A 26,918-nucleotide genomic window follows, 5' to 3' on the forward strand; every position below is an offset into this window, starting at 1 on the left:
CTTCACCTCTGCATAAATACTGAAACCTACATCTATTTGAACCTGCTGACTGCAGTTAAATCTTCGGTCTCCCTCTACAGGATCCCCACTTTTATCAAGTAATGCCATAAATTTCTTACGCTCCTAATCTGCTTCAGTATCTCTTAATCAGTTACCTAGCTGACCCTTCAGCATTATTCTGTACCATCATTTTCCAAACGTTTTTTTTCTCTTCTTGCCTGAACTGTTTCACTTCTGTATTACGCTACATTCCAGGCAAATATCTTCAGAAAAGGCAAGCTAAACACTTAAATTTAGACTCATAGTTAACTTATTTATTTTTTTGAAAGATGCTTTGTTTACTATCGTGTTTACCCATCTCTGCAGCTAAATGTTTAGGGTTGCTGCTTTGGTGCAGAAGGCCCAGGTTCAATTCCTGGTACCCCTCAAATTTTTTCCCTGAGTATGGAGGTCTGGTATGGGTGCCATTCAGCTATCATGTGGCCAAATGAGATACTGCCTGACTAAAGAAGTAGCAGTCATCACCAGTATCCATCTACTGGCAATAACGGCCAGAGAGATTAATAGATCACACGTCCAATGATTGTAGGTTGCTCCTCGTGCTGTCTTTAGTGCCTTGTAAGCACCAGCTGGCCAGTTGGAACAAGCCTATGGCCTAACCTGTGAGTGGTGTGCTATTGTGTCTGCATTTTATATCCTCCCTATTTCAGCCATTGTCAATTCTTTTACTGCCCAAATAGCAAAACTCATCTATTACACCTGGTGTCTCAATTCATATTCTAATTACTTCAGCAGTGTCTGATTTACTTCAATTACATTCCACAACTTTTGCTGACATTCATCTTATAATCTGTTTTAAAGAGACTGTCTATTCCATTCAACTGATCTAAATACTTTGCTGTCTCCAACAGAATTACGATGTTGTTGGGAAACATTAGTTTTTAATTTTCCTCCCTGCAATTTAAATTCCTTTTCAAATTTCTCCTTGGTTTCTTTTACTGCTTGCTCAATGTCCAGAGAGCTTAACACTTGGGATAGGCTACTACCCTATCTCATTTTCTTCTCGACTACTGGTTCCCTTTCATGTCTTTCGACTCTCACAACTGCAGTCTGGTTCACTCCCTGTGTTTTATCCCTGATAACTTCAGTAACACATAGAGTATATTCCAGTCTATATTGCCAAAAGCTTTCTCAGGATCTACAAATGCTACAAACAGAGGTTTGTCTTTCTCCAGTTAATTCTATTAAGGTAATGTACATGATCAGTATCACCTTGTGTGTTCCTATAGTTCTCCAGAGTTCAAACTGATCGTCCCCAGAACTGGTTTCTACCAGACTTTCCATTCTTCTGTTAATAAGTCATATAAATAGTTTGCAACCTTGACTTATTAAAATGAAGGTTTGGTGTTATTCACACCCATCAACACCTAACTTCTTTGAAATTGGAATTTTATTACATTTTTCTTGAATACTTGTCATATTTTGCCTGTCTCATTTATCTTCCACACCAAGTGGAATGGTTTTGTGATAGTATGTTCTCCCGAAGATCTTAATAACTCTGAGGGAACAGCGTCTCCTTCAGGTGTGTTGTTACAACTTAAATACTTCAGTGCTCTGTCAAATTCCTTTCACATCTCACACCCCCATCTCACCATCTACTTCTCCTTCCTTTTACTCAACATTGATCTATTTCTTTTGTGTAGCCCTTTCACCTTTCTGTGTACCTTTGGTACTAGCTTGCCATTTGACCTCTTGATATTCATACATTTGCTTTTCTTTCCCCCAATGGTTTCTTTAATTTTCCCACACACGACATCTATATTTCCCATACTCATGCATGTCTCTACAGCTTTGCACATGTAGTCTAATAATTCCTTCTTCACCATTTTGCATTTAAGGTCAATGTCAATTTTTAGATATCTGTATTCGGTTTTGGCTGATTACTTTTATATTTTCTATTTTCATCGATTAATTTTAATATCTGATGCGCTGTTTAAGGATTTATACAGGGCCTTGTATTTGGCCTATTTGATACTTTGTTGACTTAACTTTGCATATCTAAAAACTATCCATTTGCCTTCTCTAGTATTTCTTTCCCCTGCTTCAATTTGTCATTGCCTAAAGCTCCATTTGAAACTCTCAACAGTCATTATTTCCATTTACCCTGCTTCTGTCTCCTTAAGATCCTGTCTTCCTGCAATTTCTTCACTTTCATTTGACAGGTCATAACCAACAAATTATGGTCAAAGTTTACATGTGCTCCTGGAAAGATCTTCCATTCTAAAATATGATTACAAAACCTGGATTACCATTACATAGTCCATCTGAAACATCCATGTGTCTTCCACGTATAGAACCTTCTTGCATGGTTCATAAATCATGTGTTGGTAATGACTAAATTGTGTTGTGCACAAAATTCTACCAGGCAGCTTCTTCTATCACTTTTTTTCTCAGTCTATGTTCTCCTGACATTTTTCCTTCTCTTCTTTTTCTTCTTCTTCCTACTTTATCTAATTCCAAGCCCTCCTCACTATTAAATTTCACTTCATTTAGCTTTCTGAACAATTTCTTTCATTATTCAGACAGTTAATAATTTTTTTCCTGCCTTAAACATCAGACTGGAACAACTGAATATCCTCATCCTGACTGGTAAAACTGAAGAATTGATAGATATATGTAAAGGAGAAACCTCTGTACCCTGATCTGAATGAGACGAAGTGGAAAGGTAGAGGAATAACAAAACTAAGGAACAGCTGTAAACTACATTGGAGTGGTCAAAAAACTGAAGCCAAAAATGGTGTATGTTTTTTATTAAAAAAAGGAAGAGATGTTACTAGAGAGGTAACATACATGAATTAAAGAATTATTAAACTGCACATATCACTTAGCAAGAGAGTGCTGATAACTGTTCAGCCATATGCCCCATAGATAGGCTGTAGTGAAGAAGAAAAAGAACAACTGATTTAGAAGCTACAGAAAGAGAAGAAAATTTAATTATAGTGGGAGATCTGAGTATCGATGTTGGATCACACAGACCTTGATATGAAAATGTACTGGGTCCACATCATCATGGCAACAGCAACCCACAAGTTGAAAACCTTCTAGAGCTATATGTAAGGTGTAGACTGGAAAGATTCCAGAAACAGTTAAGTCAGAGACTAACAATATATAGTTGAAATTGAGGATCTAAAACTGTGACCAATTACATCATATTACACAATGAAGCAGGGAAAATCATATGTGCATTCAGAGTTATATCAAGTGAAAGTGTACACCATGTCAACAGATTGCTACTTGCAACAATGAATCACATCGAAGTTCACAGACGTTAGAAATACTGGAAACCAAAAATAAAGGCATGCAAACTGGGGAAGAAAGATAAACAAGTTGGTTGACCAGACGGGATTCAAAGTAAGCATTACTGGAGCTGCAGCACAAGTATGTGGTAAAACAAGCAAGAAAATAAAAAAAACCTTTTGGTAGAATGATAGGATGACGAGTGCTGTGAAAGAGGAAAAAATGAATCCAGGGATAAAGAAATGCAAAAGGGTAGTAGAAGAAATGAATACAGAGTAAATGAATTACAGTAGACATTAAAAAAATCAGAATCTAAAAGTAAAAAGAACTGTGGTCGAAGAAAACAGAAAGCTTGGATTAATTTCCTAAACTACTGTACTGAACAATAAGAAATATAAGAAGCAATGAATACATAAAAGCAATAGAAAAGCCAGACGGCAACACAGTCAGGGAAATGACAAAAATACGGAAGATCACGAACTCCTATTTTGAAAATCCATACAGCAGTGCAGGGGAAGACCACAATGGTGTAACCATAAAGTACACTTTCTCTTGTAAGGGCAGAGGTACATGTGAGAGGTTCTTGCTCTCACACCTTTTGTCAATCTCAGATAGTCATCACAGAATTATTTACACTGTATAAGAATTTTTACTGTTAGTTACCTGTGAGTACTTTCTGTAAGTGTGTGAGTCTTGCGGAAGCAGATGTCAGAAGTGTTTATGCACAGAAGGATGGAGGTCTTTCAGGGCTGAAATATCACTTTCCCTGAGATTTTTCCATCATAGTTATGTGTGGGAAAGAAGAGGTTGCAGTGGAAGAGCACCAGGCTGCAGCTGCAGTTTTAATGCTTTAAGTGGCAAATAAAAACAAACCCACATGCTCCTGTTGGATAAGATAGTGGAATAGAGAGCATGATGATTTTGAAGAGTCAAGAATCTCATTGTAAAGCTTGCCATGGAACAGCTCCAAAAATATCAAAATTTTATGAGACTGACAGCATGGAGATGAAAGAAATACTCCTTATAACTGGACCTAAAAACTGTCAACCAGGACATCATTATGCATAAATCCATTAGTGTTGACGACAGACTGTGACACTAAGATTTCAATCATCAGATATGTTGACCTCTTTAATATTTGGTAAAGTAACAATTACCATGAAACAACATTACACCAGATTTCATCTTGTTACCCACACTGTTTCAAAAACCAAATAGGGCAGATATTTGATAGATGCAACATTTCCAGACATACATGTATTTGAACATTTTTACTTGAACTGACTTAAGGAACAACTCATAAATGCCTGAAAGACTGTTCTCAGCACCCAATATTACACTAAAGCACCAAAGAAACTGGTATAGGCATGTGTATTCAAATACAGAGATATGCAAACAGGCAGAAAACGGTGCTGTGGTCGGCAATTGCCTATATATGACAAAAGGTGTCTGGCGAAGTTGTTAGACCAGATACTGCTGCTAAAATGGCAGGATATCAAGATGTGAGTGAGTTTGAATGTGGTGGTATAGTTGACACATGAGCATTTCCATGGGAGCAATGAAGTGTGATTTTCTCATACAACCATTTCATGAGTGTACTCTGAACATCAGGAATCCAGTAAAACATCAAATTTCTGACATCACTGAAGCCAGAAAAAGATCCTGCAAGAACAGGACCAACGACAACTGAAAAGAATCATTCGACGTCACAGAAGTGCAACCCTTCCACAAATTGGTGCATATTTCAATGCTGAGCCATCAACAAGTGTCAGCATGTGAACCATTCAACAAAACAGATTAAAAACAAAGATTCCAAGACTTACCAAGCGGGAAAGCGCCGGCAAGTCTTGGCGCTTTCTCGCTTGGTAAGTCTTGGAATCTTTGTTTTTAATATATTTTTCCCATGTGGAAGTTTCTTTCTGTTTTATTTACATTCAACAAAACAGCATTGATATGGGTTTTTGGAGCTGAAGGCCCACTGGTGAGCCCTTCACGACTGCAGGACACAAAGCTTTACACCTTGCCTGGGACAGTCAACACCAACACTGCCTGGTTGGACGAGTCTCATTTCAAATTGTATCAAGTAGATGGACGTGTACGGGTATGGAGACTACCTCGTGAATCCATGGTCCCTGCTGCATGTCAGCAGGGGACTGTTCAACATGGTGGAAGCTCTGAAATGGTGTGGGGCATGTGTAGTTGGAGTGGTATGGGACATCTGATATGTCTAGATATGACTGATAGATGACATGTACGTAATCATCCTGTCTAATCACCTGCATCCATTCATATCCATTGTGCATTCTGATGGACTTGGGCAATTCCAGCAGGACAATGAAACACCCTACACGTCCACAATTGCAACACAGTGGTTCCAGGAACACTCTTCTGAGTTTAAACACTTCCCATGGCTACCAAACTCCCCAGACATGAACATTATTGAGCATAACTGGGATGCCTTACAACATGGTGTTCAGAAGAGATCTCAACCCCCTTGTACTCACATGGATTTATGGAAAGCCCTGCAGGATTCATGGTGTCAATTCCCTCCAGCACTACTTCAGACATTAGTCAAGTCCTTGCCATGTTGTGTTACGGTACTTTCACAGGGGCCCTACATGATATTAGGCATGTGTACCAATTTCTTTAAAGTGTATTAAAAACAAAGATTCCAAGACTTACCAAGCGGGAAAGCGCAGGTAGATAGGCCTATCTACCGGCACTTTCCCGCTTGGTAAGTCTTGGAATCTTTGTTTTTAATACATTTTCCCATGTGGAAGTTTCTTTCTATTTTATTTACATCATAAAGTGTTGTATATACAGCTTTAATTCTTGAAGTTTAATGGCAATTTTCCAAGTTACAAAATAATTACTTTCAAACAAATGATGGGTGTTCAATAAGTAATAAAAAAGGGGTTTTATTTCCTTGGCCAATTTCGGTTGAAAAAATGTGAAATATGTTGTGGGACAATGTGGAACATTCCCACTTTACCCTTTATCGTTTCATGAAGTTCCAATAGGTGGTGGCACTTTTGTAGCCTTAAAAATAGTGTCTGTATTGGAGATGTGTTCCAAGCCGAGAGCTGTCATTGAGTATCTTTAGGCTGGAAAGTAGAGCATCACAGATATTCATAGGTGCTTGCAGAATCTTTAAGGAGACTTGGCAGTGAAGCAGGTGGCATACGGCCATTGCATTGAATGGAGATTGTATTGAAAAACAAGGGTTTGGAACCAAAGGAGAGGGGAATAATATGGTGTATTGGAATTCTGAATAAAAACAATCTGCATTCAGTAAAAAATGTGTTGCCTTACTTACTGAATAACCCTCATAATTTCACTTGTTTCACAACATTAATTCATCTACGTTACAAACTACTTTGCCATATTCCTTAAATTGTGGTTATTTAGCTAAATTTCTTCTGAGTAGCTGTTGAAAACTGTAGCCAACAAACTTTGCTTTCTATTTTGGTTCCCTTAGTCCAATAATTATACATAAAACTGGCCTTCCTTCGTACAAACTAATTAAAGCATAACTTCGTTGTGAGTCTACTTCCTGGCAGCTTTCATCACTTTTTTTGTCAACACATGACTGACATTCTCTTCACCACATATCATTAGTGACGGTAGCCTCAACAGACCACCCCCCCCCCCCCCCCCCCCAAGTCCAGTACACATCTGTAGAGCAGATACATGCAGTGTCTATGTGGCGTGATGGATAACACGCTAAACTGTCATTCATATTCACGTAGGATCGAATCTCCTCAATAACAACCCCTTTCCTTTATTTTAATTTCCATATATTAATTCTATATAATATGCTTCTGATGTGGTTATAAGGTCTTTGCTGTATTGCATTATTTAAGTTGTGAACTTTCAAAATCAACTACCTGCTCATGCTGTTTGTTTAGGAGGTAAAAAACACAATTTCTTTTCTCAGAAACATGCCATGGCCACAAATTACAGCTCAAAACATGCATTTTCCTGAGTATTTTCATTTGATGTGTGTGTGACTACAGAAAAATATATTACCAAGATGTGGTAGCAAAAAAACTGGATGCAATATGGTCGCTCAGCACTCGTACAGAATTCTCAGCTCTCCCAACAATGCTAGTGAGTTTGGTATGCTGGATGAGAGCTTGTTGAGTATGTTCCCACAGAGCATGTAACTCCATTCTGAATCCTACACAAGGAAGCAAAATCTACACAAAAATTATTTTTGTCTCTCCAATTGTGGTTGCATACATCACAGTTCAGCAGAAACTGACTTATTATCAGCAACAAAAATAATTATGGAGTTAATATATTGGAAACTAAACATAAGAACTCCAAGAGTGTTAAAAAGGCTTCTAGAAGATGTATAGTTATTTATTTTACACAATATTCTTACTGCTCACTTCTGCTCAATACACTTTATTTACTTTAGGTACATTGTCCTAGAACACAACCCTACAGCACTAGAGAAAGTGAAAATATGCAAAAGAAAGCACACTTTTTCTCATTAGGTCAACACAATAAGACATTCTTCTGAAGGCATAACACGTTGAACTAAGGTTCTTCATTAGTTTATGTATGTGTTAACTCTATTTTATCTTCTTAACCAGCTGGACCCCAAGGAATTTTACAGTGTGTGTCATTTAGTGTATGATAATTATTTTCTACTTACAGTGCTTATACATTATTATTGTTGGTCTGAAGTTGCATAATATGAGTCCATATGAGACTAAGACTTAAAGTGTTAGCTTGAACCCGAAGTAGGTGTACTGAGCTGTCATCTAAGCTGTGCCTGATAAGGATGAGTTTGAACTAATGATTATTATGCTTGTGTCATCAGCAAACATCAGTTTTTGAACTGTCCTTTGAAGTCATTGGAAGATCGAAATGCAAATTAAAAACAGGAGTGGCTTCAATACCGACCCCTGTAGCACTCCATTGTGGGGTTATTTTGAGGGCAGAGATGCAGACGGTTAATGAGACGCATGGACTATGCCATCTATGCAAGAGGGATGCCATTAATATTAGAACATAATAGTTTACCAAATTGAATCATGTTGCTTTCACAATCAAAGGCTTTGACAAGGTCATGCAATATACCAACATAACAATTTTTCTTGTTTAGCTCTTACAGTACTTAATTTGCGAGGTCTTGTATTGCTTTTTCTATTGAGAATCCTTTATGAAAGCCAAACTGAGGGCCAGTTAACAAGTTTTGTTCAGTTAAATGAGTCAGTATACTATCATAGGCCACTTTCTAAAACACTGTTGAAAAGATTGGAAGGAGTGATATACGTCTTTAATTATAGGTGTTTTGCCTACCTCCAATTTTGTAGATGGGTGTTGCTGCAACACATTTAAGTCTGTCATGAAATACATCCAAAGTCATTGACTGATTACAGAGAGACAGCTTTAGGGTAGGCCTACCAAGTCAGCACAATATTTTAATATTCTTCTAAAAGACAATCATTGCTACTTTTTATGATCTGATCTGTAAACATCTCGGGGGTGTATTTTTGAAACTAATATCTGTTGGTAGTACATGCAATGCCTGCATAAGTAAATGTAATGCATCTGTATTTTTTAATTATTACTGGGTGCAGTGTTTGCTGCCACTGTGGGAAAGTAATCACTGAATCTAGTGGCCAGTGTATCTAATTTTGCCAGAGTTATTTTCTGATGGCTCAATTTTATTTGGGTAATTATTTTTGTTTGTTTAACAGTCATAAATTGTTTTTACTCTTTCCAGACGTGGGTGTTTTTAGCATAATTACATAAATTTTGGTTTCTTAATGATGGACTGGAGGATTTTACTATACCGGTGGAAATGGAGTTTCAGATCTTGCACTTGGCTGCTAAATTACAGTATGGAAAGTTTAGGCAAAATGCAAATAATTTAAGAGCAAATGAGCCCCCACTGAAGAGCAGCTTTGAGTCACTGGCATGTACACACAAAAGAGAATGAAAACTTTCTAGCTCTCAGAATAAATCCTTTGATGCAATAGAGGACTACAGAGAGTGTGTAAAGCATTTATTCCAAAAGTTTCATTTTCTTTTGAGTGTGCCTATTGGCAACTCAGTACTTCTCTTATTCGGTGAATGGTCTTCTTTACTCCTATTCATGTCCTCTGAATTAAGCAAAGCTCTCTCTACCCAGCATATGATACTTTAACCCAATGAGTTAGTCACTCTTATCCTTGCTTCTCTTCATTCTGCCTGTCTGTCTTTATTTTAGGGGAAAACTGTACTCAAAGTGCTTTGGAAATGTATCGCCACTGGCTAGTTTATAATGATTCTGCAATACACTATTTTTTTCCTACAGCCTGTATATACCTCGGCAGTAAAGTTAATTGTTAAAATTTGACCACCAAGTTCAGACAAATCACTACCTATTGGTTGCACAGTTAAATCACTGTAGGTTGTAGTGTTAAAAATTAATTGTTAATAATTGTTGCACTATGCCCTTCCATCCCTGTTGGGAATCCTACAATAAAAAATGATTGAAAGCTAGACATGAACAATTCTGAGTGCCATCAATCAGTACTGTCTAAGAGGAAATCAACATTAAAGTCACTGCAAACAATGATTCTCCAGTTAAATCTGCATAATCTTATTAAAACTACTTTTAGCTGCTTTATGAAGCCCAAGATATTTCCTCCTGTTCTTCAAGACTGCACTTTACTAATATCCACCATATCTAACTTCAAACTATCCATTTCTCTTCTTATATTATCTAACCTGACATCCAGTTCAAGGATATAATACACAATGCCGTCACCCAAAGAATGTCAGTTTTCTTTTTCCAGATGATCAACATCCCCCCCCCCCCCTTTTGGAGGACCATTTTACCTTTAGAATATTTTACCCAGGAGGATGCCATCATCATTAAATCACACAGTAGAACAAGGACATGTTGGCTAATGTTACAAGACCATATCAGTCTACCATCCAGACTTGCCCCAGCGACTACTGAGAAGGCTGCTATCCCTCTTGAGGTACTGGATGTATGAACTCTGGTATCTCCACCGATACCTATTCAATTTGGTTGCATCTATCAGGCTATTAATATCATTCAGGCATGCAAGCTGCCCACCAAGGCGATGTGTATGGATCATTTTCAATAGAATATAGACTAATTTTCAATGCCCGTCTTCCTAACAAACTAAAAATCTGATTTTTACTAATTATACTTCAAAAATAAAATTATATGTGATCTTGCAGATGAAAGTCCTGTTTGGCAAGCACAGGCAAAGTGTGTCCCTAATAGACTGTATATCTATATTTAATACAGCTCATGTCAAATGAAGTCACAATCTGCGAGTAAGTTTAGTAATACAATATAAAGTAACTACAGGATCATTAGAAATGAATGAAGTTGTTTCAATGTACTGCAGAGATATTTTTTACACAATGTTGCAGTCATCCTGCGGAGCTCAAAAATATTTGTTTTGTTGCAGGAGTTTTCACTTTTTCTACAACCAGTATAGGCTACAACTGTTATGTGTTAATAAAAATGGCAACAGGTGATGGGAAACTTATGTTGTACTTGCATTTCATTTACATCAGTCTGTAGCACTGGTGAGTCACTTTAGAATGCAACTTCAACTTCACAAATATGTACCAACTGTCAATACTATCTGACAATAGGGGGTAAAATAGCGCCCTACTGTGTAACAAATCTACAACTCACAATTTAAAAAAATGTGTTCGGTGCTAACTTAAATCTTTTAGTTTATGGTCCTTTTTGTTTGTGGAAGAAACCATTACAGAAAAAAAGTATCTCAAAATTCTGCAAAATTGTTTCATAATACAGCCACAAACCGTGAGTATGTCATCATCAACAACATGATGGTCCCATTCACTTACAATGAAGTGACAAAAGTCGTGGGATAGAGATATGAACATACACTGATGGCAGTAGTATCGTGTACACAAGGTATAAAAGGGCAGTGCATAGGTGCTGCAGTCATATGTGCTCAGGTGATTTGCGTGAAAATGTTTCCGATTTCATCGTGGCCACACGACAGGAATTAACAGAATTGAACATAGAATGGTACTTGGAGACAGACGCATGGGATGTTCCACTTCATAAATCGCTAGAGAGTTCAGTATTCCAAAATCCACAGTGTCAAGTGTGTGTGCCAAGAATACCAAATTTCAGACACTACCCCTCACCACAGACAACACAGTGGCCAATGGCCTTACATAATGACTGAGAGCAGAGGTGTTTGCACAGCATTGCCAGTGCTATCAGACAAGAAACACTGTACAAAATAACCACAGAAATCAATATGTGACATACGACGAATTTACCCGTTAGGACATTCTGGTGAATTTTGGTGTTAATGGGCTATGGCAGCAGGTGACCAATGCGAGTGCCTTTGCTAAGAGTGTGATATTGCCTGCAGTGCCTTTCATGGACTTGTGACCATGTTGGTTGGACCCAGAAGACTGGAAAACAGTGACCTCGTCAGATGAGCCCCAATTTCAGTTGGTAAGAGCTGATGGCGCAGACCCCATGCAGTTGTGCACCCAAGTTGTCAACAAGGCATTGTGCAAGCTGATGGTGGCTTCATAATGGTGTGGGCTGTATTTACCTGGAATGGACTAGTTCCACTGGTCCAGCCGAACTGATCATTGACTAACCATTTATGTTCTGATATCTGGAGACTGTGTGCAGCCATTTATGGTCTTCATGTGCTCAAACAATGGAATTTCCAGCAAATGATTTGGCCATGCCGATCACCTGACATTTATGGAACTTAAGAGGTCAATTCATGCACTAACTCATCCAGAGGTAATACTTTTGCAATTATGGATGGCTATAGAGGCAGCATGACTCAATACTTCTGAACGGCACTTCCAATGAGTTGTTGAGTCCATGCCACACCAAGTTGCTGCACTACGCTGGGTAAAAGGAAGTCGAACATGATACTGGGAGCTACCACCTCATGTATATATCAATGTTTATGAATAATAAAACACAACACAGTGTGTGGAGCCAATGGTAAAAAATGCCAGTCCTGGTCTCCTACTCACTCAATTTAATTTCATTATTTTTTTTATATGGGATTCAGTATTCGAACTACTGTTACCAACAGATTTACCAGCACTATCAAATTGCATCTAAATTGCCTTTGAAGAGATTAATGCAATCCTCCTAAATTAAGTGCAGAAAACAGTCACCAACAAAAAATCAGTGAGGAGGAACACACTGTACACCTGTAACACAAATCTACGAGTTTTTCTGTAAGAATAGAAAGCTCCTAAATATTTCACGAACAACATTTTAGGGTAAGCCACATTTTGTCTGCACATGTGAGAAGCAAGTACATTGTGTTAAGTAAATAACTGCACATGTTGCTGAGGCTTCCACAAAGATTGTGGAATTCTTAAACTTATTTCCCAGTACACTGCATTTTTACTGTTGCTGATATGAGGTGTCAGCTTCAGATTAATTGCAATTTTTTTAATCACAATACAACACATAAATATAATTTCCATGCAGAGCCTACATCGTTATCTAGGTTACAGATTGGGGTTTTGTATTCTGGAGTGAATGTCTTCAACAATCTCTCATCCAGCTTAAAACAAGAAACTCCAAATCCCTAAAAAACCAAAAGAAAATTAAAATTATTTTTTGTCAGTCTTACAAATTACCTGGTTCTATAGATTCAAAGATTTAAAATTCATGTTAGTTGCAATATAAGAAGTAGAGTTCTTTGAAAAAGCTATTTATTCTTGCAGCATATAGTTCTACTGGTATTCTTGATGAATGCAAAGTATTAGTGACAATTACTCTGACTGAGGAAACAGCTTATTTTTGAAAAGTAGCACCTACCTTGTTTAAATATCTGGGCATAACATTGCAAAGTGATATCAGGTGGAACGAGCGAGCATGTGACTGTGCTACGGAAGGTGAATGGTTGACTTTGGTTTATTATGAGAATTTGAGGAAAGATTGGTTCATCAGTAAAGGAGACTGCGTATAGGATGTTGGTGCACCTATTCTTGAGTACTGGCCAAATGTTCAGGATCCATACCAGGTCGGACTGAAGGAAGACATTAAAGCAATTCAGAGGAGGGATGCTAGATTTGTTACTGTTAGGTTTGAACAACACATAAGTGTTACGCAGATGCTTCAGGACCTCAAATGGGAATTCCTGGAGTGAAGGTGACATTCTTTTTGAGAAACACAACTGAGAAAATTTAGAGAACTGGCATTTGAAGCTAACTGCTGAATGATTCTACTTCTGCCAACATACACTGTGCGTAATGACCACAAAGAGAAGATAGAGAAATTAGGTCTCATTGGAGACCTACAGACATTTGATTCTCTCTTGCTCTATTTGTGAGTGGAACAGGAGAAGAAATGACAAGCAGTGGTACAGGGTACCCTCTGCCACGCACTATATGGTGGCTTGCGGAGAATCTATGTTGATGTAGAGATAACATTTTGATACAGTAAATGCAGCCTATATAAACACAAACAGCTGTACATGTAGCAGTTTAATGACAATTATCAATGTGCTTTCTATCAGATGCTTCTCTTTGTTGATGTACACTGAGACAACAAAAGTCATCAGATAACTCCTAATATAATGTCGGACCTCCGTTTGCCTGGTGTAATGCAGCAACTCAATGTGGCATGGACTCAACAAGTTGTTGGAAGTCTACTGCAGAGATATTGAACCATGCTGCCTCTACAGCTATCCATAATTGTGAAAGTGTTGCCATTGTAGGATTTTGTGCACAAATTGACCTCTTGATTACATCCTATAAATGGCTAGATCATTCACATGAATTGTCCAGAATGTTCTTCAAATCAATCTCGAACAATTGTCGCCCACTTACATGGCACATTGTCATCCAAAAAAATTCTATCGTTCTTTAGGAACATGAAGTCCATGAATGGCTGCAGATGGTCTCCAACTAACCGAACATAACCTAGGACCCACTCAATTCCATGTTAACACAGTCACACCATTGCGGAGCCACCACCAGCTTGTACAATACCTTGTTGAAAACTTGGATCAATGGCTTCCTAGGTCTGTGCCAAACTCGAAACCTACCATCAGCTCTTACCAAATGAAATCAGAATCATCTGTCCAGGTCACAGTTCTCCAGCTATCTACGCTCCAACCGATAAGGTCACAAGCTCAGGACAGATATTGCCAGTAAAGTCATGCTGCTAGCAAAGGCACTCGCGTCGGCTTTCTGCTGCCATAGCCTGTTAACGGCAAATTTCTCAACACTATCCTAATGCGTACATTTGTCGTCCCATGTCCACATTGATTTCTGCAGTTCTTTCATGGGATGTTGCTTGTCTGCTAGCACTGATCACACTTATGCAAACACCTCCACTTTCAGTCATTAAGTGAAGGCTGTCAGCCACTGCACTGTCATGATCAAGAATCAAGAATTTTATTCAGTATAGATCGTTTTACAATGATATTGGCTTCGTCATACAAGATGTACTAGTACATACAGAATAATAAAATAAACTTCTGTCAATACATTATAGATTACATTTGAAGCATGGCAGTGTACCAAATTACAAAGGATAGCTTTTAAAAGTTAACGCAACAAGCTATCTTATAATCTAATATAATATGGTATTTTATTGTTTATACTATAAACTTTGTAATTACACACGATTAACCACAGCACAAAATAATATGTTTAACTACAGACAACTTTTAAATGCTTATATTCTCCTCAGGCATCTCAAAGAATTCTTTAATGTCATAGAATGAATGATCTGACAGCCAGCTGTACCACTTAATTTTAAAAGAATTTGTATCCATAGACTGAACATGAACTGGCAGTTTATTGAACATTTTGAGTGGGTTAACTTTGTGGGAATTTCCTGTTCTCGCTAATCTGTGGTGTAATGATGGGAAGTAATAGCTGAAATTTGGTATCCTCGCCACACTCTTGACACTGTGGATCTCAGAATATTGAATTCTCTAACAATTTCCAAAATGGAATGTCCTCTGCATCTAGCTGCAACTATTATTCAACATTCAAAGTATGTTAATTCACATTGTGTGGCCATAATCACATCGGAAACCTTTTCACATGAATCATATGAATGCAAATGGTATCTCTGCCAATGCACTGCCCTTTTATACCTTGTGTTTGGGATGCTATCAGCATCTGTATATGTGCATATCATTATCACATGACTGTTGTTACCTCAGTGTTTATCTTTACTATTACATATCCCTGAGAGTTCTGTTTAAGATGAGGTCTACAGAACACAATGAAGAAAGTTTTAGTTGACACTTTGTATGATATTAACAGTCATTTCCTTGAAATAGCTCAGAAGACTGCCATGGACAGTTCAAGATATCAAACAATAGAATGTATGTAGGAAGCGTTGCATCCCACATACAGCCAAATTACAATTGGCCCATGTTCTGCAAAAAGAATGAAGAATATAATTGCCTCCTTCAAAATCAAAAACTCAAATGAAGCTGATAATACTTCATGTAAAGTACTATAATGCTGTTCTTCACATATCTGAAACAGTCACATATGTAACACATCACTACCGCAGGAGATATATCAGACAGACTGAAATATGCTATTGTCAGACCCATTTGTAAGAATGATTGTAAGACAGAAATTAATAACTGCGGAACAGCCTCACTATTCACATACTTCTCAAAGGTACTGGGAAAAAAAGAATATGTATGCATAGGGTGACCAGATGCAATTGTTTAAAAAGGAGGACAAACAGCTTCAAAAAGGAAGACAAAGGAAGAAAAAAAGAGGACACATTAAATGGGTCAACTGCAGATGAGGATACCACCCGTCAGCTTTGGACAAGTCACGTGACTGCCGGGAATTACCAGTAAAACTAGTAGTAAATTGTTACTGGAGTTCAGGTGGTGATTCCCAGAGCAATATTTTTTTTTATTTTAAATTAAAAACATAGATTGTGGTGATAGTGTGGCATCAATTGTTTTTATATGTACACGTAGTTTTAAGATTTAATAAAGACAGCTGCCTAAACGCCACTCCTGATTGGCTACTTTCATGTGACTTGTCCAAAGCTGACGTGTGGTCCCCTCATCTGCAATATTCCCCCATCAAACATACGTTCAATTTTAATAAATGAGTTTATTATTTATAGACATAACATACATACATTCCTTAATAATTATTGATACTTCTCGGTGGAACCAATTTTTTGCGTAAGTTTAAGCTTACTTAACAGATAATTGTAAAATGACACACATGAAAATTCTTTTAAATTATATTGGACCATCAACAGACCTTTCACTGATTCAAGGTTTAATCTATTCCTCTCATCAGTCCACTATGTAGTAATTAGAGAAAACATTGTAAATTTAACTGCATTATGCTCAACTTTGCAAAAAAGCCAGACACTGTAAAAATCCGCCCGGACCCCGGACAAAGAGCTAAAAAGGAGGACATGTCCGGATTAATCAAGACGTCTGGTCACCCTATGTATGCATAAGAAATTTAGTCTCAATTTTGATTTCAAAAGTATCTCTCCACAAAATATAGTATTTTTCAGTTCACGAGACAGATTATATAAAATGTGAATGAGAAAATGTTGTCCACTAGTATCTCTTGTGACTTGTCAAAAGCATTCAATTGTGCAGTTCACAGTATTCCGCCAGAGAAGCTAAAATATTATGGTACTAGATATCTCGCTGGTAAATGGTTTTCATCCTATCTACACTCCTGGAAATTGAAATAAGAACACCGTGAATTCATTGTTCCAGGAAGGGGAAACTTTATTGACACATTCCTGCGGTCAGATACATCACATGATCACACTGACAGAACCACAGGCACATAGACACAGGAAACAGAGCATGCACAATGTCGGCACTAGTACAGTGTATATCCACCTTTCGCCGCAATGCAGGCTGCTATTCTCTCATGGAGACGATCGTAGAGATGCTGGATGTAGTCCTGTGGAACGGCTTGCCAGGCCATTTCCACCTGGCACCTCAGTTGGACCACCGTTCGTGCTAGACGTGCAGACCATGTGAGACGACGCTTCACCCAGTCCCAAACATGCTCAATGGGGGACAGATCCGGAGATCTTGCTGGCCAGGGTAGTTGACTTACACCTTCTACAGCATGTTGGGTGGCACGGGATACATGCGGACGTGCATTGTCCTGTTGGAACAGCAAGTTCCCTTGCCGGTCTAGGAATGGTAGAATGATGGGTTCGATGACGGTCTGGATGTACCGTGCACTATTCAGTGTCCCCTCGATGATCACCAGAGGTGTACGGCCAGTGTAGGAGATCGCTCCCCACACCATGATGCCGGGTGTTGGCCCTGTGTGCCTCGGTCGTATACCGTCCTGATTGTGGCGCTCACCTGCACGGCACCAAACACGCATACGACCATCATTGGCACCAAGGCAGAAGCGACTCTCATCGCTGAAGACGACACGTCTCCATTCGTCCCTCCATTCACGCCTGTCGCAACACCACTGGAGGCGGGCTGCACGATGTTGGGGCGTGAGCGGAAGACGGCCTAACGGTGTGCGGGACCGTAGCCCAGCTTCATGGAGACGGTTGCGAATGGTCCTCGCCGATACCCCAGGAGCAACAGTGTCCCTAATTTGCTGGGAAGTGGCGGTGCGGTCCCCTACGGCACTGCGTAGGATCCTACGGTCTTGGCGTGCATCCGTGCGTCGCTGCGGTCCGGTCCCAGGTCGACCGGTACGTGCACCTTCCGCCGACCACTGGCGACAACATCGATGTACTGTGGAGACCTCAAGCCCCACGTGTGCTGCACAGCTAGCGCCATTTGACGGCCAACACCGCAGTTCCTGGTGTGTCCGCTGTGCCGTGCGTGTGATCATTGCTTGTACAGCCCTCTCGCAGTGACCGGAGCAAGTATGGTGGGTCTGGCACACCGGTGTCAATGTGTTCTTTTTTCAATTTCCAGGAGTGTAAATAAAAGGATGCAGAGTTTAGCATTAAGAAACTCAGGGAAACAGAAAATCCAGAATGAAGAATAATCACTACAGATGTATCACAAGGATGAATACTGGGTCCACTTTGGTTCCTGTTGTACAATATATAAAAATGATCTGCCATTACGTAACTGAGAAAGAGAAGTAGTTCTCTCTGCTGCTGATGGAAATGTTGCATTCATGCCTAATGAAGTAATTTCAACAGTTGGAAATGTAAATTAGTAGCCGATTCTCTGCAAATGGACTTTTAATGAACTTAGATAAAACACAATATATTCAATTCATCAATGCTAAGGTCTGACTGCACAATAAGAAATAATTCATAAAGGTACATCAGTAAGTGAAGCAGAATGTTCTATTAAGTCACCCACAACATTATTGCACTGGGGAGGTACCCTTTAGTTGACTTATCTTGAGTTTTTATGGTGCTATTTCATGAGGACACGCTGAACCACTTAGTAGTATATGCACAAGTGTCTTGAAATCATACACGATGCAGTGTGTTTTTCTTAGTCATTAATGTACTTGTTTGTTGCAATATTACCACATTTCTGATAATGGCTGTGGGAGGCCAAGTGCAATAATATCATGGTAGGGTACTAATTCTTAGGTGTTTATTTTGATAAGAACCTGAACTGGTAGTCACATGTTACAAACCATCTTACACATCTTAGCTCTGCAACTTTTGCATCAAGGTTAATATCAGATATTGGTGATGAAAATGAAAAAAAGTTGACTGACTAGTCCTATTTTCATTGACTAATGTTTTACAGCAGAACATTTTGTGCTAGCTTGTCATTGAGGAAAAAGTGTTTGTTACAAAGAATCATGTAACGAGGATAATGCATGTTCTCCATCTCTTGTCAACAACTCTTTAAAATGCTGGTAATACTGACTGAACAATCCACGGGTGTACTGCCTGTTCACAGTGCCCACCAGGCCAATATCTTGGCCGTGTATCTGGTGTTCTCGACATTAATCTTGGTGTGCACTAAATGTCCAATATATCTTGCCACATTGGCACAGAATCTGATAAGACCTCAAACTTCTGCAAACTTTGGCCATCTTTGACACTCCTCAATAATGTCCACTTTTTACTGGCAGGAAAAAGTCAATTTTTACTCAGTGCTGTTTCAGTGTGTGTCCCCTGTAGTGCACTAGTGTATCACAACAGCACAGTCAACTAATGTATCCCAACAAACTGGACGTTGCAGAGCTCTGTCTGTCCACGATATGTCCAACGGAATATGAATGCTCTACACTTTTACCACAGATTTTGAAATACTGGAGGGTGTTGTTAGAGAGATCATCAAAATTTGCATCACAGACAAACTCATCAATCAGGACTGCAGCTTTACTCTCAGTCAGGCTTGGGAACCTGGTCTAATTAGACACACAACAAAAACAATGACTGTTGGGCAAAGTAACTACACCTACACTACCACAGACACCTTCGCCTCTACGGCTGTTGATACACACCCTTGGGTGCAGACTGTACAGGTAATTGCTCATGGAGGGAGAGGACATAAGTCGGATGTGGATTCCCAGGCGGTCAATTCATCTGTGTGCCTGGTGATGGTGACACATCTGATCTGTCCATTGGATACTATTAAGCAGCAGTACACCTGTGTGCATTGTTAGATCAACAGATACATCAGAAGAAACTGAAGAAAGACAGCTGGGTGTACTGAAACAGTCTCACAGTACATTTACCCCCTTGTGATGTTTTCTGTCAATAACAATTACAGTTTAGGTCAACAATAATGATCATGAATATTCTACTATGAGGATGAATGATTTACACTATCCATAACTCATGTTAGTGTGACAAAGAAAGGAATGAGGAACTCAGCCATAAAAATCTTTGATCACCTGCCAACTGATAAATACAACTGAATGTATAATAAAATTAACTCCTCAAACACTATGAGGAATCATATCTGCTCAACGACACCTACTACACAGAATAATTCCTGTTCCACTGAGATGACATATTATTATTGGAAAATGACTCATCTGACTCATTCCACGTCACAGTATGAGGTCACAATTATTATGAACAGAACATGAATGTGAACTAACTATTTACAATGGAACAGCTGAAGCAAGTCACTGAACACAAGATGGGTACTTTCGTTTCATTACTGCCCAGAAAACTGAACATTACAAAAACTTGGTAACTGTTGTTATAGTATAGTATTAAAATAAATGAAATATGAAACACATCAATCTTGAATTGAAGAAGCTTTGACAGTGCAAGAATTAAGGTGGTTGCTGTGAACTACATGCAATGCAGTCAGTTATAATTTTGTTGTGGCTGGTGCAGTTGACTTCAGGATCTCGGCTAATTACGTTACTCAACTAGTCAGTAGGCAGCCATTTGTGTAACGGACGAAATTTTCTTTTTTGCAAATCTACGACATTTCAAATGTAATCCTTTCTTGAAAAAGTGATAGTCCAGTTTCTATTAAAGGAGAGAGGTAACAACAGAATTGAGGCTAGGAGTTAAATGTGGGCCATGCCTCTGTAGCTCAATTGATAAAAGGTTTGCTTGTAAAAGGCATGGTACCAGGTTCAAGTTCAGGTCTAGTACACAGTTTATATTTGGCACAAAGTTTCATAACTAAATGAACACATAAACAAATAGCAAGAAGAAAATTTACTCACTAAACATAATGGGGAAGTGACCCTTGAAAGCTATCTTCCGTACAAAAAATTTGTTGCATTACATGAAACCATACTATAACTTATCATATAAGCCTTTAAACTTTATCCAGTAGATAACAATGAACAGTTTGCCTGAAGAATGTGTTACACCTATCACAACATTTTTAGAGTCAGAAGATTTACTATCTTCAGTCACTCATTTCAGGCAAACCAAGATGGAAAAGTTGATGTTCCTTATCAGATCACATAACTAATAAGAAGGTACTGAACGGAACTAGGAAGACAAGACATTTATGACACATATGACACATTCTGACACATCAAGTGATCAGCATTTAAATACTGGAGGGAAGGGTGGGTTGGGGTCATGGGTAAAAATTGTAGAGGGAGACCAAGAGATGAATACAGTAAACAGATACAAAAGGATGTAAGTTGCAGTAGCTGTTCAGATATGAAGAGACTTGCAGAGGATATGGCAGCATGGAGAGCTCCATAAACCAAGACAACAACAATATCCATTTAATGACAGAACAATCTGGTTCACAGAATAAGAATAAAGGATAATGCCTAAAGTTCTGTCAATAATGAGGCAAACAGACACAGAGTAAGAGCTTATTCAGATATGGATGATAGGGAGACTGGGCATAGCCTATATGGAAAAAAAGAGCAACTCAGCACTAACTTGTAGTGATATATAGAAGCTGCAGAAACCCTAGATTAGTCTTGCTACACAGATACTTCAACCCAGCTTCTTCCAAAACCTAGTCCTGTACATTAACCACTTCTGAGGAGTACTCTGGTAACATGGCTGAATAAGTGTAAAACTACTGCGACTGAAAATAGGCAGCAATCATTCACTGAGTCCTGTAGATTTTATATGAAGAAGAACCTTCAGTGTTGTTAAACAAATAAAGGTAGACATTAACAAAATGCAAGCAAATCTTGTAAATGTAACATGGTTACTGTCTTCGCAATTAACTACCACCATACTTCTAAATGCTATTTCTGCTGTATTTTATAAAGTAAATTAAAAAACTGCTACTTTGGAAACAGTTACTGCCTACTCAGCTATAATAGATGGCATCTTGTTTATCTGCTATTGGTAATTTAATATTTACATGAGTAAAACTCTATTCTCTCTGTAAATATGTAGTCCTATTTACAGTATACTGCCACTTGTCATGCAGCTATTCTGGGGATGCTGCTACTTGCCATTTTGCTAATAGAACTTTTTGATCTTTGAATCTAGATATCCAGATAATTTGCAGGAGGGAGTACATAATTCCACTTCTAACCCTAGAGAAGCATGTTACACAGGTCATTCTGTTGCTTTTGATACATATCAAAAATATGTAAGAAGCCTAAAACTGACAACAGGCTTACAATAGGCTGGTTATAAGGATAAGACTTTAGTACTACTACCATAGTGCATGATGCTCCTTTGCTGTCATAATCTGTGTGCATAAGCTGGTGATGTGACTCATCTCAACTTTAACAGCAATTTCTTATAACAGATGCAGCATATTTACGCGAAATGGGCAGCTCATGTGGTATTATCTGTTATCGCAAATTCTCCACTGTCTGTGTACTGCTCGTGGTTGCAGATAATTTACGTGATAGTAGGTTACAGTGGCAAATACAGCATCACCAAAAATTCAGCATAAACCACTCAATGAAATCCAATACATAAAACACCATGTCATGACATCCCATGTATAGATTTCACCAATTCACAATCAAAGCATTGCCTTCTAACGTAACCTAGACCCTAGGCTATGTTGCAGGTCAGTATGCTACTACAATCTAATAAAATAACAGAAGGAAAATAAATACTATCTACTTCTGTCTGTGCACGTACATGTAACAACATCATTATACGACATATCAAAGCCAAAGTCGTATTGAGAGGTTCAACTGGCTCTTACAGTGGGCAACCAGTTCAAATCTGCATTCTACATTAAAATATAGGTTCCAAAATTACAGATTGTTGTACATAGCGCTGAAGTAGATAAATGTGAGTACCACATCCTACTCAAAGTCTCATGAAGAAATGCAATGTTCACGGCAATGTTGCTTCAATTAGCAAATGCAACTGGCTCCACTGGATAAAATACTGTTAATGTCAACTAATGAGAGGTCTTCAGCACCTAAGTCCAACTCCTGGAAGTACTGCCTTTCTCTACAAATTCATGTTTCTTCAATGTATCTCCCTTAAACATCAATAATACAAGAAAACGAAAACAAGATGATGTACTTCTCACTATCAAACCTGTACCACTATGGTACTCAACTTGAAAAGGTGGAATACAGTATTTAGAATGGTCGTTAAGGAAGATGTAAGGAAATCAATGCAATATTTTAAGGGTAATTCACAGACTATACAGCAACATCTAGGCTAAGTATGGTAATTTCTATAAACAGCAATATTGTAAGTACTGCACTGATTCTGACCAATAAACAGGATGCCAATGAATGGGCTAGAGCAAACCTCATAGATAAAATGGAAAAAAGTATTCAAGAAATGTTCTTGCAAGGACAACCTATTAGACATAACTACAGAAGTTAGAGTAATTTTTTTCCTGAAGAAAATGAAGTTAATTTTTCTCTGAGTTTACAGCATCCACTTGGTACCACAGATACAGAGCGCAAACAATCAGGAGCAAACAAAAAAAGTCAACAGTAGTAGTAACCACAGCAATTTTAAATTACTGGTACCAGAGTCATCTAAAAAAGACCTCTACATTCTACTTTTATTTAAAGCAATTAATTAATTAATTATGGTATTCTAACAAATTACAAAAAAAAAATCACTTCTAGATAATAAAGTTCTCTCTCTCTAATAGCCCAAGAAATTATGCCAGGAATGTTCTAAGGAAGTGCAGAAATAAATTTGGTTTCAAAAACATACAGGAAAATATGCCATAATGTTTATGGAATGGTTAAATGATCAGAGGCACTGACAATGGGAAAAATAATCACCAATGTCCATGCGTTATTGTTTTAAAGCTTTAGTGATATCCTGGGAGTTAAAGAACTTAATCAGCTTGACAAGGATGGAAAACAGACTCCCTGAGCCTTAAATGAAAGGATTGTCATCAAGTAGTGCAACAAAAACTGGGAAAATACTGATATACAATATTACATATCCAAATATAGAATGTTTGCATTTTCAAACATTTTAAGCTCCCTTTACTAATTCTGATGGGGCCTTACAAAAGCTAATAGTCAAATGCGTTAAGCTACGAAGCTATTTTCTCTCCAGTTCGTATTTTTGTGATGTTTTACCTTTAACTTTCGTGCAGCATAATACGCTTCCACTGTTACTAACTTCTTAATTTCTTTCTCAAATGTTATATGGAAAAGCGAGCTTTAGTCACACAAAAGATAGCGTGCAACGTACCGTTTCTTTTTTCCGAGATATCTTTGCAGGCAACTGTTAACTTTTTACTGTCATTATGAACAATGCTGACCAGTTCCTCCTCTGATGAATCGGTGTCGCTTATGGATTGGGGAAGGGGAGAATATAACGCTCCCTGCCCAGATCCACCGCTGGACATTTAGTGCCTCTTTAATAAAAAGAAATTCCACACAAATCACATAAATATTTCAGAATAAAGCTCCTGAGATACATAACAGTATGAGAGCTCTGATTAGTACCGTAGAACACGAGGCGCTAAAAATAATTTATTTTCTTTTGAACATCCAGCATAGCGTCAAAAAATAAAACTATACACAAATAATACGTCGACGCCTAATACTTTAACAATCTACGCGGCTCAGCTTATTCCGCATCGCCTTTAATGTCAAACATTCGCTAAATTTCCGTCGGCAAATACCAGATGGCACCACCGCTAGAATCTAGCCTGAGATGTTGTTCTACGGGAATGCGCGGGAACCTTCAAATAACAATTAATCAACACTCGTCGAATATTAAGCCGCCAGCTTATACTTATTGGTTGTAAACACAGCTAAATATACAGTTAACAAACATAAGGTTTATTCTAATTTTAGTATCATTGTGAAATTAGTATGAAGATCATTTTCAGATGATCATAATCTATTTTGGTAATAAATACTTTTAAGAAATAATTAAATTGAGAGGCACTGTAGAGCAATACACCAAGTCCTTTCATCCATACATGAATTTTTTCATCATTACTAACTTTTCTACAAGAGCGTGTATACAATGTAAATGGCATGTGACTATTAACATAGCTAGGTCTACTTTGCGTCTTCGGGTCGATACCACAATGCCAGGTCTTGTATGCGATGACATTTCGATCGGCGAAAGATTCAAGTCCTGGAAGGGAGGCGTATTCACAACGAACGATGGTTATGGTAAACCAACCACTACCAGAATTTCCAGTAGGCGCGTCCAGTGTAAAATTAACCCAACAGCCACAGAAGAATATAGATCCATTTAATATAACTGCTTGGGCTGTTCCATTTCCTCCTAGTTTATTCTCAAGGCTAATAATATGTTTGTAGACAGGCATGCGGTGGCAGCGTTGACGATACACACAACAACAACAGACAATGGAAGAAACAACGAAGAGTGAGGACTTAAATAGAAGGAATTTTTTGTGCCATAAAATTGGAAAATAACTAAATCCTTTCCAAAAAACTAAATATCGACAGAAAATTATGGCACGTTTTTCGACTAATGAGAATTAGCTATCAAATGTGTGAAACGACGAAAGACTGACACTATGGACTTTAATAATTATTTTATTCTATCTATTTCACCTAACACTGAATCTGATTGATACTGACAAATCTTTTCAAACAAGACTTCAGTTGGTTGATCGCCACAGTATAGTGCACGCAGAATAACGAAGTCGGTAGATGTGCAGTCGGCAGGGCATGCTTTGGGAGAGCGGTAATGGTCGGTGTTGCAGGCAGGCGTTGCAGGATAAATGCTGAGCACGGAGGGGAAGTGCCATTCTAAGCTGAAGTCTTTATATACGTATTACGTGGAGCTCCTACACTCTGACACTTGCATGATGACCATTCAAAAAGCTCTAATGTCACCTATGCTTTGATTAGTATCTAAAAAGAATTCTGCCATAAATGTAACAAAAGCAGCGATTTATTTTCACCGGGATTGTTAACTATTTGCAACTTACGCAGAAGAATCACGAGTGGCGAATTTTGAGTAAAACCTACACTTCTCTTGTTGCCATGTTAAAACTTGCTTCTTTTGAAAAAAAAATACAGTGGAGTTAACACACTGTCACCTCAATAACATATTGTGCAGACACAATTGTGAGAGAATTATGAAAGAGTGGTTTATTAATTTCATTACCTTAAGAACTGAGGAAATGTAACATCAATAGCTTATGAAAAAGCACATCCTTGGTACAAAAATAAGCGTGTAATGTCTTCATTTATGTCGTTCCAAAATCCACAGTAGTTCTCATTTCACCATCGAAAAAGTACGCACTAAGTGGAATAACATGATAGATAATGAAGTGCTGCATAGTAACCATACGGCAAAATACTCTTCTCTTTGCATGCTGTCATTTGCCTAAATCTCATTTCTATATTTCCAACAGTTTATGAAACACGAGAAATTTTGTGACTATTTCATTCTGTCTTTATCGCCGATGCGTGCGATCACATCATATCAGATCAATTTTCTGGGGACTGATGATGGATAGAGACATCTACCCAAACCTAAAAAAAAAACAATATGTTAGCTAAATTTCATATGCAACCACATATTATGTAACATGTACCAAACCCAAAATCATAGCAACTCCTATTTTTCATTGCAAACTTTTTCGAAATTTGCGCTGTGTCTTACTTAAGTGCAAATATCACAGTACCTATGACCATTAACGAATGATGGGCATGTGATCACGAAGTTAACATATAGAGATATAAGTAATGGGGGAAAACGATATTTTTTATTAAATAGTCTCTGTAAAATTGTTTGAGAAAGACTGTTGGATGTGAGCCTCGATTTATCATTATAGCGTGTCACCGAC

General features: G+C 38.2%; 1 protein-coding gene across 2 annotated transcripts in view; it reads right to left on the reverse strand.

The window, feature by feature from the left end:
- Positions 1-24,805, reverse strand: part of LOC126354532 (uncharacterized) — a 102,914-nt gene extending 78,109 nt beyond the window's left edge. Inside the window, exons 1-2 of one of the 2 annotated variants that reach the window (XM_050004261.1) lie at positions 24,586-24,805; positions 24,329-24,494 (exon numbers count right to left, since the gene is read on the reverse strand). In XM_050004261.1, the coding sequence (XP_049860218.1) occupies positions 24,329-24,485 (157 nt within the window). In that variant the 5' untranslated portion in view covers positions 24,486-24,494; positions 24,586-24,805. Of the gene's footprint in view, positions 1-24,213; positions 24,302-24,328; positions 24,495-24,585 lie in introns of those variants that run through there. The other variant, XM_050004262.1, reaches the window with a different exon arrangement.
- Positions 24,806-26,918: the final 2,113 nt, after the last annotated feature.

Source organism: Schistocerca gregaria, chromosome 3 (genome assembly GCF_023897955.1).
Source record: "Schistocerca gregaria isolate iqSchGreg1 chromosome 3, iqSchGreg1.2, whole genome shotgun sequence".
NCBI classification, from domain to species: Eukaryota; Metazoa; Arthropoda; class Insecta; order Orthoptera; family Acrididae; genus Schistocerca; species Schistocerca gregaria.